Below are 14,192 nucleotides of genomic sequence, written 5' to 3'. Positions count from 1 at the left end.
TGCCTTTTTTCTTTTACAGTGCAGGTTGAGTTTCTGAAAAAAAACTGCACAGCAGCTGCCAACGTAATGATCAGACTTCAGAATTTGCATCAAAGCCCTAATGATCATAAAACCAAGAGGCTGTATTTAAACGATGTCCATGGTGGTTATTGTAATATTTTCGGCTGTAGACTGAAACTAACGGAGGGAGGCGGATCACTGTATATTTTCTCTAATCGCGCTGTCAGTTTAGCAACATGGCTCTGTGTATCCAGGCTCAAGAAATGCAATCCGATCGCGGAAGCCTTCCACATCAACAACGTTAACGGGCAGGATATCCCCGGTTCATTTTAGTCGTAAAGCCACAGGGCTTTTCTGTGCGGCAGCTCACACTGGCGAGGTGTCACTTTGAATGACACCGTTACCCACCGTCACGGAGTTTCAACTGGCAATCGCTGCTTCGCTCGCGCAAGGCTTTTGTGTTTAAATTCAACATCATTCATGGGCGAGTACTTTAACTTTATGCTGAATAAACCATTGCACTGCAATCGCTGAAAGCGAAAGTGTTCGGGCGGGGGAGCAGAGCAGAGCAGAGCACACACAGAAGAATTCGCTGCATTCACCACACAAGACACGGCGAGCGACACAGTGATCGTTTTATTACGATTATCTTGTTTTCATGATTGAGGGAAGCCAAAATCGTAATCGAAATTGAATTTCAATTAATCGCCCAGCCCTAGTATGTAGTATCAACCCGATCTCACGCCGAGGCGTCACTTCCAGACGCATGGACCGGCGGCTCTATTTCACGCCTTGCCTGACCAGGGCGTCTCTATTACACGCGCACCTCCGTAGTCAAGATGGCGGCCGCTGTCGCGGCCGCCCGTAGTCAAAATGGCGGCCGCGGTTGTTTTTGTCTATATTATAACCTCTCCCTGTCCCCTTGCCCTAACCCTAACCACCGAGGGGGCTGCAGCTAGATAGTATTGAAATGCTGGGGGAACATGTCGTGCTATTCCTGGGACAACATGTCGGCCCCTGTTGGTGCTATTCCTCCGTTAATTTAGACTATTCCTCCGTTCATTTGGACGGCGGGAGGTGCGCGTGTAATAGAGACGCCCTGGTCAGGCAAGGCGTGAAATAGAGCCGCCGGTCCATGCGTCTGGAAGTGACGCCTCGGCGTGATACCAGGTTGGTAGTATATACATGTTGAGTATGTAGGAGGGAGGACGTTAGGGCTTTTCGAACACAGCCCCTATCTAACTGGGCTGCGAATGTCGGCGACATATTGCAAAACGCCTTCGCTAGGGGAGTTTCCAAACTGTCTTTAAACATTTGCGGGGTGTTCTCAATTTTCTCGCGCGAGTCGCATACCACCAAATATAAAATCTTTGGTTGGGAGGACTTTGTAGTGTGTAGTGGAGCATGGCTGTTGTTGGCAGTGGGATTTTTAAATTGCCATAAATAGTATAGGAGCTGGCTTAATGGTTAGTATACGTATGCATAATATTTCTACCTATGTGAAGATTAAACTGGAATAATCATGAAGATATCTTTTAAGGAGAAAAAAAGCTTCCACATGTAGTGTCAAAAGGGTGTGGTCACCTTTAAGGTCATTTTTGGGTTCTTCGCACCAAATAGAGAATTTTGCACACATCAGGCGTGGTTAGTAGGGCTCATATTAGCCTAGAAAAGTTGAGACATTCTTTCCAAATTGGTGAGTGTGAGACCTGTGAGATTGGGACAGCCCATTATGTGAACGTGATTGGTGATTTGAGAGGATGCTTGTACTGATCAGCTGACGGTGAGTGAGACTAGAGTTCTCTGTCAGATATTCAGATCTAAACAGTGTGTGCTGTGCTACTAAATAAATGAGGCACTCAGAATTAAACATGAGAAGGGCATCACACACAAGCACACACTTTAACATTACAGTCAATGTACTTGCAGGGGTGGGCATATATATATAGGTCAATAGTGTTTGTTTTGGGGCGACTGTGGCTCAGTTGGTAGAGCAGGTCGGCCGATGATCAAAGGGTTGGAGGTTCGATCCCCGCCCTGCCACCTGTGTCACAGTTGTTGTGTCCTTGGGCAAGACACTTCACCCACCTTGCCTCGTGTGAATGTCGATAGTTAGCCTGCTATCGGTGTATGAATGTGTGTGTGGGAATGGGAACAGGTCTCCCTTGCAAAAGAGTCTTCGGTTTCAATGGGATTTACCTGTATAAATAAAGGTAAAAAAAAAATGGTGCCTTGTTTTAGAAGAACAGATTCTAGGCCTTAGTTCAGTGAATCTTCTGATTTCCCATTAGTCCTGCTTCTGGCTCATTTTAAAGGACACATATTATGCGAAATGCACATTTGTTTTATGTTTTTTTCAATATTAATATCCGTAGCTCCCTGGTCTGACTACAGTCTACCAAAGAATGAGAAAAAAACAACCTCTCTCTGTTTCTCCACCTTTCTGAAAAGCTGTGTTCAAAAAGCCCCAGATGTCTCTCCCCTTATGACATCATAAGCCATGCCCCCTCATTACCAACCTCACTTTACTACTGTTTTAAGTAGAAACCTTAAATTCCAATTTTGAAAAATGAAAATGTTATCATAATATGGGACCTTTGCTTTGACTAATGAGTGATTTCAATCCTTCTGGGGTGCATATGTGTTTATTTGGCACCTGGTGGTCCTCCTTTCATTTTGGATTTTTAAAATATGACAGCCAAGTGTCGGCTGGTAAAATAGGTCAAGACGTGTATGCTAATGTTTTTGCTATCACTTACCACCTCCTGTGTTTTGGCAGTGCCCACAGCTCTGTGCAGCTGAATATGTTGACAGTATTATGTTGCCCACCTGTTGCAATAGGATCAGAGGTCTGATGTAACATTATGTCAGAACACCTGCTGTACACTTTTCCAACTTCATATTATCCATGGTGTTCTTCTTTATTCCATTCCCTTCCTTATGAGGTGAGACACTGCAGACATTTTTTGTTTGTTTTTTCATTGGTGAATTGTGAGATTGTTTGTCTATTTTGCTTCCATAACATGTCTTCTTTCATACTTCTTCACACTTCTTTCACACTTTTTTGTTTGCGTACATATATTTCTCCCATACAACCATATTTAACAGGCATTATCTCAAAATGTGTTATTTTCATTACTCTGATTCAGAAATCTCAACTTCTAAAGCACTAAACTTTCCATCACTCTTCCAAAGATTGTTACAGAAGGATTTGTTCATATGTAGTTGGTTGATACTGTATCCAAAATCTGTTCTGTAAACACTTTTGACACTTATGTGTGTAAAAAATGAAAACACATTTTTTACACACATAATTAGTTAGATATTGACTAATGTGCATATTTATGTAAACATAAAAATAAATATATTGTTTTATAGATAGAAATCAACCGGCAACATTTCATGATATTATCTATAATGAAACACACATCCCGTGTCTACCTCTGGAGCGCGTCTGCGTCTGTTACTGCTGCCTCTCTCGCGCTGTTTTGGGCCACAAATGGAACGTCTCAGCTTCTAAAAGCCCTGTCTTTCTACATAGAGTTTTCATAGATAATTCCCATTGATATATGTTGTTTCATGTCATTTTATGATGCATATGATTAATATTGAGTTTCGAGAGTAATCCTAGTGCCTCTTTTTTTTTTTTTTTTTTTACATTTTCGTTCTTGGGAGTTTTATTTTGAAAGAAACAAACAGGGAAATCGTGAAACTAAAGTGAATGCTGCTGGTATGACTCTCAACAGAGTATGTCTCTATCAGTTACAGCAGAGAGACCCGAAAGAGAAGCGCGTCTCCCTGAAAAAATAGGCTTTGCCTCCTGAGGTAAAGTGAAGCGTCGCTGCAGACTCGCCTCTGACGGCCGTCTGCAGCGCGTCCGAGGTTGAATGTGTGGCCTGTAGTGTGTTTACAAGGTCAGTGAAAGAAAAGTCAGATGCAGACGCACAGTAGAGGTAGTATGTGTGTTCCAGGGGTAAGACTTTGAAACACACAGCTACCCACTGCTTCTCCTTATTCTACCTCTTATCCTTCTGTCCCTGTGTGTTGTTGGTCCTGTGGTGACTCATCAGTAGAGAGATGCAGAGCTCGTTAAAGGAGTGTGTGTTGATGAATCCTGCCCTGCTCCTCTGGCCCAGAAGGACTGGCTGACAAACAGCTGAGGCCCAATCACTGCAGCAGACACCCACCGCGAGGGATGTGTGTGTGTGTGTGTGTGTGTGTGTGTGTGTGTGTGTGTGTGTGCGTGCGTGCGTGTGTGCAGAGCTCAAAACTGGGGCTCGACTTCAGGAGGCCCACCCAGGGGTGATGAGACCACATTAAATAGACACATGCATGCACTCGCGAGCACATACGCACACACACACACACACACCCCACTGATTCCAAGAGTCCCTGATGTTTGGTCCCAATTCACTCCTCCATCTGGCTGAGTAAACTCACAAAACACAACACACACACACACACACACACACACACACACCTCACAAACAGTGACCCCCTCCCTCTCCCCCGCTGGCCTGTACTCACACTGCTCTTAAAGATCCGGGTCTAGTGTACTTAGCTTGAGTACTGAATACTAGTACTGATGTCAGGGGACTACAGATGAAAAATAGCCTTTTGGCTAATTCTGGCATTTTAACCCATGTATTGATTTTATTTTTATTTGTGTATGGACATGACAATGACATTGGACGAACCAGATGCAATGTTTTCAGTGTATTAGCATACATGCTAGTTTACAACACCTGTCCACAGGAGGCTTTTTAAAACAACAAAATAAACAAGTCAAAACAAAAACAAGATCAAATACTGATAAAAACTGACAATTAAAAGAGTAAAAATGCAGAATACAATGAAGTACAGAGCAGCAATATAATGATAGTCAAATATATATATAAGATACGTAGAGTAAAACAAAGGCAGGATGATCAAACAATACACCAGTTGTAAATTATTTGTGTGAGCACTGTTGATTTGATTTGAGCCGTTGTTTAAGTTCTCTGTTAAAAGTGCTGCTATTAGTCTCTAGTTTTAGACTAGTGGGCAAGAGGTTCCACAGTTTTGCCCCCTTTGCAGAGAAAACAGACTGACCGAAAGATGTCTTGTGCATGGGAACAAGACAATCACCATTGATGTAGGCTTGTGTATTTGCCCGACGAGAGCTCTGACGTCTGATGGCCAATTCAGACAACAGTGGTGACACATGGTTATTTACACACTTGGAAAAACAATTTAAGATTACTCAAATTAATAAAGTTATCAAAGGATGATGTGTTTTATTAATTTGCACTGTCCCCTTCTTAAATAAACTGAATTGAATTGAATTGAATTGAATTGAATTGAATTGAATTGAATTGAATTGAATTGAATTGAATTGAATTGAACAACGTATTCACCCTGGTCAAACTAGACTTTACGGGGCAAACAAACTTGGGTTCAGTACAGATGGTCTACTAGGAGAAAACAGAGAGAGAGAGTAGTAGTAGAACATAAGGAGAGGACAGAGATTGCAGGAGAAGGAAGGAGAGGTTGTATTTCAACTAGCTATTTCAGAGCGTTTATCCTGTCTTGTTGTCTGCTCCCTGAAGCATGTTCCTGAGCTAAGACACTCACTTAAGACAACCAGAGGAGCAACATGGACACAGGGGCTCACCACCAATATACATCAAGCCCAGGAGGAGAGGGGAGGGTGGGCAGGGTTAGGACAAGTACAGGGCCTATTCCCATGGTGGATTTGGGCCTATATCACACATGATTTGAACATGGCCTTAGCTTCAATGCTGTGTAGTTAAGGTGAGACACTGAAGGTGAATAGGGTACATTTCTGAAGACAAGTCAAGAATATAATTTTTTTATGTTTAATACTAGAATGTCAATGTCAATTAATTTTAAAACATATGTCCAATGTTTGTCTGATTTGCACTGATCAGATGGGATAAACAATATTTAATTTATTTTATGTATGCAAGACAAGTACACAGAACAATTACAACAAAGAACCTTGAACCTTAATGCAGTTTCACGAATAACATTTAAAAAAATACAAGCAAATTTACAAAATATGTTACACCTTCAACCGATGTCAAAAGGACCAGACATCACGCCCTCTATCTACAATCACATCTAACTCATGGACAGGGGCGTGCACAGGTAGACACCAAGTGGTGGCTGAGCACCTGCCCTTTGCCCCCTGAACCAATCAAGTGCCCTTAATTTTAATAATTTAATTTGTAATAATACAAAATTAAGAAAATAATAAAGTTTTTTTTAATCGATTTTTTTAATGGCTCAATATAGGCCCCTGATCTTTGAAGGCCCCAATTTTATTGAAAAAAAAAATATATATATATTACTGGCCCCTGATCATCGTGGGGGGGGGGCGGGGGGGGCGAAGAAGAAGGAGCTTTGGGATAAGGGATTATTTAAAAAAATCCCGAAGCTGTTTTTTTTCAAACATGTACATTTTTACTCTCTGCTTTCTGGTAATTCTGTGTCTCCAAATTATTCCAGAAAATAGTACTAGTTTGTACAAGTAACCTTAAAATAATTTGGTCATTCATCGATAGAATATATTGTGTCCTTTTTTTGCACTGAGCACCTGCCCCCAAAAATGTCTGTGCACGCCACTGCTCATGGTGCTGTTATAAATGGAACCAGGGATAAATGGAAGCAACCTGCCTAAATACAAACTGTAGCTGGAAAGAAAAACTAGACTCGAATCCTTTTTCTTTGCCCACAATGCCAGATATGTTCTGCCTTCTCATTACACGCTACTGTTGGCACTCCAGGATTATAGGAAGAGCTAAATGTCTAAAGCATTAGCCAGCCAAACTTTAGCGTTAGCCAGCCAAATATCTGTCCAAGATATTAAGAGGCTCTGTATAGCTCCATATCACTGCTGCTGCTGCTTGTACAGTCATTGGTTCTGAGCAGGTGTCATAGTAATGCTTACAATGAGAAGACACCTGCATATTGGAGGAATCAATGATAATACATGGTAAGCCACCCGAGGGAATGTGCCTTGTTTTATCCCTCTGCGGTGGAGCAAGCTAAGCCATGGACAAAGGCTTGTCTTGTCTTGTCTAGTGCCTCATTAGAATGGCACAATGCTTAAAAGCTGTAGTGTGTACCTTCTTCATATAAATGAATGTCTGTTACCTTCAAACCATCGCCAAACGACACTGATGCAGGAGTTCAGAAAATTCCCAAGAAGCGCCCAAGAAATTTTTCAGTTGTTGATTCTACTGCTAAGAAAAAACCTTGACGTATAGTATAAGGTCTAAATCTGATTCAAACTTGACTAAAGGTGTAGATAGAGGAGGCAGCATAACTCTGGGTGTTGGCCGTTCATCAAGGCCCAAAATACCCAGTGAATGCATTGAGAACAATGTTTCTGACCTTTTTTATCCCAGCCATTCATTCCACAGCGCAGTGTGAGAGAGACTACTGTATATTCACCTTGCAGGATGTTAAAAACCTGCAGGGAGACACACGATAAGAAACAGTGGCACACAAGGTGTAGTGAGCAGTGAAAAGGTGTTCTTTTAGCAGAACAGAAAAGTGCAGGGCTCAAAGGTTGGGACAGCCACTGTAATACAAGCTAGGCATCAATAGTGTAAGATATATCTATCATGCACGCTTCATAAATTCAATTTAAGTGCAGCAGTGAAAAAGGCAGACTAACTCCACTGACTTAACAAGTGGCAAGAGACCTCTTCTAGTTTGGATCTCCTTATTTTGTTCTGAACTTCATGATCGTTTCTCAAGTGCACCAACAACTTTGGGTTAGACCAAGATGGGATACCACTTAGGGAGGGGGGAGGGGGGGGTGGAGGGCTTAAATGTCCCCCAAGACGACACAGCCACAAGCTACAAAGAAAACTTGCCAATTCGACAGTCTTTTGACTCTGCAAACCAATGCAAATAAGTTGTTCAAAGCTATTAGTATTATTAGTCTGATTATTGGAGGAATAATGAAATCTATGAAGAATTGATCAAATCAATTAGAAATGTCTACACCTGGGGCGCTCCGGTAGCGTAGTGGATAGAGCGCGTACCATATCGGCTCCAGCCTTCGTTGCAGTGGTCGCGGGTTCAAATCCGACCCGTGGACCTTTACTGCTGGTCATCCCCTCTCTCCCTCTGTCTCTGTCTCCCCATTTCAACTCTGTACTGTCTAATAAAGCTTGAAAATGCCAAAAAAAAGTATCTTTAAAAAAAAATGTCTACACCAACATAAATCAAGCCAAGTTCTGGCATATGGTTATGTACTGGATGTACTGGAAGGCAAAGACATATTTACTGTGGACAGAGTTGTGAATGAATCATTTATGAGTATATATGTGGATCTCTCCCCTTCAGTCTCTCACTCTTATTCTAACCATCTTTCCTTTTTATCTTTCACTGTCAATAACACATACAGTATGATCCCTTGTGTTCACAGCCATGCCTTATTAACCTCTATGAAGTTTAGTATTACGGGTGCAACTCTCTTCTTTCCACTATACACTTTCAGTCAAACTTTATTTTCTGCAAAGTGGTCAAGTTATCATTTTCTAAACTTTAGGATGATAGCTGTACACATTGAGGGCTGAACTACAGTGTTATACATTCTACATAGTTTTTTTTTTAAAGTTATGTGTTAATTATGCTCCTCCTCATTGTTCATGTTAACCGACCCTGTCTCCTTGAAACTAATTAACAAAAAATGTTTTTGGGTGAAACATTACCCTAGGATGTGAACCCCACATTCCTTTTCCTTTTAGACACCTGGGTTGTGTTCGGAAAGCCATGCTAACGTCCTCCCTCCTACATACTCAACATCTATATACTACATACTGTCTACTTAAAGATCGATTGTGTATGCGAGATGCGTCAAAACATTCACACTGAAGTATACTCAAGCAATGAAGAATTTCTTATTCTTATAAGATTCCGGCCGTTTAGCTGTTTAGCGTATAACCGCCCTTCAAAGGTTAGATATATAACTAGATTTTTACATAGGGCCAATCCGAATAGTCTTTTTTGCATAGGAAATTTCCTTTCCTATCGAGATGAACCGGAAGTACTCGGCGGATAGGTGATTCGAATTCTCAAAATGCTTAGGAAAGGCATAGGAAAGGAGCCTCGATTCATCCTTTAACCCTCCTTTAGCATAGGTTACTCTGGACCAACCTATGCGAAAGGAAAGGAGATAGTGGTATCCCATAATTCTTTACGGCGGCAAGATTTAAAGCAACAGGCCACCGCCGGAGTTTACCGACTCTACACGAATACGAACGAGAGGTAAAACAGAAGAGAGGAGAGGAGAAGAGAGGAAGATTTAACTTGGCTAAAACAAAATACCCCCTCCCCCATAAAGATAATAAAGAACTCATAAAAGACCAACATCATAATAGTTATTTCATAGCACATAATTTACACCATAAGAAAATAAAATACCAACTTCATTTAATGAAGTTACTGGGGGCAGTTCATTTCAACATCAACATAAGTGTAGCCTCTTTTTATTCCACATGTGAATTGGGATATATGGGAGTGATTCTCACTCTGTTGGCGACAACCTGATTAAAATCAATATGAAAAGAACGCATGGATCAAACGAGCGCTTGTTGTAGTCAATTTTCGGAGAACAGGCTATAGTGTAGTTTCACGCTAGTGACTCACGTCAGCAATACTCGCCGTCGCGCAATGACGTCGGTTAGGAAAAGTGGAGTCGAATTCATTTGAAACAGTGCTGTCTTTTCCTATGTTCGATAGGAAGCACCTTTCATCTCTCCTTAACCCCGATGACGTTTAGGGGTTTAGGTATAGGAAAGGAGGCTTATAGGTTAGGAGATTGGACTATTCAGATTGGCCCATACAGTCCTGTGTTGTGCAGGAAATGCAGAATTGTAAATAAAGAATTTAAAGAAAAAACGTCCTTGTTGTTTGAAAAGACGTAATGCATTGTGGGGTGGTTGAGTAGGAAAAGTATCCAATCGATCCATACCCCCTACAGTACCGTCCACCCTTTGCATAAATGGGGCGCTTTGTTCACTCAGAAATGATGCCTAATCAACCTTATCCAGGCAGCAATTATCGTTTAACCGTGACACAAAAGGTAGCTTGCAACAAGTGGTGACATGTCTAACATTTTATTTGCATTAGAATCAATAGTACTGCATGTGAGTTTTTTTCTTATTTTTTTATCATTTTAACCTTGAAGACAGAGTATGCCTTCAGCCAGAGTGCTGCTTTGTCAAAGTAGAACAATAACGTTTTTCACCAACACTTAGTTGAATACTGCAATACGATACGATTTGCAGGTGTATTTAGTAGGGCCCGACCCATTTAATTGTCCGACTATAACACATTATCTCAGAATAATCAGCATCGTCCTAAAAAATAATAATAAAATGGACGCTTTTTTGTTTGTTTTTGTTTTATCAAGCAATCGTGTTTAATGAAACGCATTGCTGCCCTGGAGGTAACCTTAATGAATAGCATTAAGACCTAATTGTACTGTATAGCCTATTTACAGCAGCAGCAGTGTGTTGTAATATATTGGTACACATTTTTGACAAAGTATTAATACATCTATATTTAAGGGTTAAAAAAAATCTTTTCAATATATATTGAATCAGCAGATTAATCGGTTATCAGATTTTTTTTCTGCTTATTATCGGCATCCGCCTAAAAAAATCCATATCTTGCCCTAATATATAGCTCCTACCAATGACAAATTCCCTTGAATCCTCCCTTGCTACTTCTGTACATGTCTTCCTCACCTACTCTCTTGTTCTGTGTCTCTACAGTGGTGGGACTCTGCTGACTGTAAGCGGGACCAATTTAGCAACCATCCGTGAACCAAAGATCAGGGCCAAGTATGGGCAGGCCGAATCCTTTCATGTGAGTATTGATGTGCATGACACACAAACACACACGCACGCACACACACACACACACACACACACACACACACACACACACACACACACACACACACACACACACACACACACACACACACACACACACACACACACACACACACACACACACACACACACACACACACACACACACACACACACATACACACGCACACAACAAGTGAGTGCTATTCCAGCCTTGTCTTTATGAGGACCGGCCAAAATGTCCTCGCAAAGATAATTGTCCTCACAGTGTGGGTCGTCTGCCAAGGTTGTTGGTCCTACTTCTCCACACACACACACACACACACACACACACACACACACACACACACACACACACACACACACACACACACACACACACACACACACACACACACACACACACACACACACAAGCTCATCTGAAGCATCCTTGTATGTTGCTGCCGAAGGTGTCAGACAGTGTGTCGCTCACGTCTCCTCTGTCGGCAGCTACAGTTTGAGACATCTGACGCTACCTCAGGCCTCATAGCTCCTCAAATGTCAATGCATCACATGAGTGTTTGTGTCACGAATAAGAAAAATAAAGTCTTAACACGAGAGAAGCTGTGTGTGTGTGTGTGTGTGTGTGTGTGTGTGTGTGTGTGTGTGTGTGTGTGTGTGTGTGTGTGTGTGTGTGTGTGTGTGTGTGTGTGTGTGTGTGTGTGTGTGTCAGAGACATATACTGTTTTGAAAGAAAATATTCCTGGAAATTCTTCAAGTTCAAGTTCCATTGAAAGACTTGAAGCATTCCATAAATTGCGTAAAGGTAGATAGTGCTTTAGTGACTGTGAATTGAAGCTCTGTAGTTGCCTGGGTTAATAATGAAACTTCACACACACATTACTAAGGCACTTCATATATTATATTATTATTATATTCAGATATAGACATTGTTTTATCGCGGCCTACACAATGCATCAAGCCCAGCACTTTATCAACGTGCTACTTTACACTTGAAGGACCATGCTGATGTGTTTCAATTCATTACAAATCCTGAACACAGTAAGCGGAATGGTCAGTTTAGCTAACTTCCTGTCAGTTACTGCAGTTAGCAGTCCCCTCCCTCGTCCCCTCGTCACCACATTAATGCACTGTGGTCTTCAAGCAGCGAGTTATCTAGCATCATCTCAGATCCGTAAGTGTGATAAAACATGATAAAAACCATTAAAATAGAAATTAGGAAGGATTTTTACCTGCTGCGCCATTGTAGCCGCATACACATTCACCCATCTGTCGCTCTGCACGTGCACCGGCAGTGAGACGGGTGCTGGTTTGTAGCGTTGTCCCCGAAAAGTGTATTTGCCGAAAACATGCAGAGCGGTTGACTAAGAGATCGGCTTTATGAAACACGCACACTATATAAGTGATCACTGTACGAATAAAGAGCGATTTAACACTTCTTTTTTGGAAGTAAACTGGTGGTGGTACGGTCCAGACTAGTCTACAGGGCGAAAATCAATTCACCGGTGGACTCGGCTGGGTTCACCCAGGCTAAGGAAAGCCAACTTGCTGAGACTTGCTTTAGATATACAGTATATTCCATTGAGGTGAACATTGCGTTATCTTTTTTATCAAAGTGGCTCTACTTTTTTATTGCAATGCGATTGAAAGCGTTGATTGATTTGATATACAGCCGCGGACAAAATGAAGAGACCCGTCTGGATTTTTCTTCAACCTTCATCTCTACATTACTTCATGGAAATGCTCTTAATGACAATATTTGTATTGTGAATTTGGTAGAAATGTTGTCAGTAGTTTATAAAGTAAAACCAAAATGTTCATTATATTTAAACATATGCCTATAGATGAAAACATGAGAACATTTGGAGTGGTCTCTTAATTTTTTCCACGGCTGTATCTGTGATGTGTAACACTTGCCCCTGACTAAAGAAACGCAATCCATACACTCTTTCTCTGTTTTTAGAACTGTACCGTGTATAACAACTCAGTGATGATGTGCCTGGCTCCCTCCGTGGCTGATTCAGAGTTGGGCTTTTCGGACAGCGGCACGGGGCCAGATGAGATCGGATTCTACATGGACAACGTCAACGCTCTGGTGGTGGTCAACGAGACCTTCAGCTACTACCCAGACCCTGTGTTTGAACCTCTCAGTCCCTCTGGAGTCCTGGAGCTCAAGCCCACCTCCCCACTCATACTCAAGGTGAGGAGGAAAAACAGAGAGGGTTGGTCTTTAGAGACCTTTGAGCTCATATGTTACCCTGTTAAAGACAGTTGCAGCTGTGAAGATGAAACGAGTCAACTTCACTGTCTTCAGAAATGCTATGCCGTTGGAGTAACACTATTGACACCTACCCTGCGTTCCAATCCCCATACTTCCCTACTATTAAGTATGCCAGAAAAAGATTTAGGATGTCCCAGTACATGCACGTCAATTGTAGTATGCTGAAAATACATAAATGCCCCACTAACTCTAAATCTGTCACAATTACTCAATGTTACAAAATGGTCCAGATTTCAAGGATACGTTTTTGTTGTTTTTTGTTGCCCTTAAAGGAATTTGTTCAACATTTGACTTTCCTTAGTGTTTTGCCTCACTCTCCAGCTCAAGAAAAGTCCACAGAGAGCGTTCCTGTTACTGTGAGGGCATTTTGTTTTATAGAAATGGTCAAAGATCTCATCCAGGTTAGTTTAGCTCAGTTAGCTTAGCTCAAATAACATACGTGAGCATCAAAGGCACTTCCTGGTTTCTTTCCAGTATGTATTTGATTCTAAAATGACATACAGTGTGAAAATATAGAGCGCATCATAACAATGTAAATACACACGTCACCATCAAGCACACAGGAGTGGTTAATCCATGTTGTAAAGTTGACCTTTTGACCCCTTGACTGCCAGTGTTTGAGCTAACCTGGATGAGAGACCTTTTGAGCATTTCTGTACATTTCTATAATTGTAAATGGAGGCACAGGAAGATTATTACAAAGGAAGATTGCTTCGCAGCACACAACGTGAATGGGGATGCAATCATCCCAGTGCAAACTGAGCTCAAGGTTGATTTAGCTAACAATATTATAGATACTAAAGTTGATTCTTTTGTGAGTCTACTAAATAGTGTATTTAAAATGTAGAAGACTTGTACACACTTTGAAAACATTCTCAATATGTGTCAGGTAGAGGTTTTGCTCCCAAGGTTTTTCTGCTTTCAGGCTAACCACAAGAGACACAACCATATTGAACCTCTCATATTATTATTAATAAAGGGCTAAGCCAACGCACACAAGACCATATAGG

The 14,192-nt window shown here is 41.4% G+C and overlaps 1 protein-coding gene across 1 annotated transcript in view; it reads left to right on the top strand.

Moving 5' to 3' along the window:
* LOC307253425 (plexin-A1-like) overlaps nucleotides 1-14,192 on the top strand; it is a gene marked incomplete at its 5' end in the record, with an annotated part of 248,245 nt that overhangs the window by 185,727 nt on the left and 48,326 nt on the right. Inside the window, 2 exons of the mRNA XM_080031459.1 lie at nucleotides 10,797-10,890; nucleotides 12,865-13,101. Coding sequence (XP_079887585.1) covers nucleotides 10,797-10,890; nucleotides 12,865-13,101 — 331 coding nt within the window. The remainder of the gene's footprint in view (nucleotides 1-10,796; nucleotides 10,891-12,864; nucleotides 13,102-14,192) is intronic.

Source organism: Ammodytes marinus (genome assembly GCF_949987685.1).
Source record: "Ammodytes marinus genome assembly, chromosome: 7".
In the NCBI taxonomy this organism is placed as follows: domain Eukaryota; kingdom Metazoa; phylum Chordata; class Actinopteri; order Uranoscopiformes; family Ammodytidae; genus Ammodytes; species Ammodytes marinus.
The sequence above is the reverse complement of the archived record's forward strand: the minus strand, read 5'-3'. Positions and strand labels throughout refer to the sequence as shown.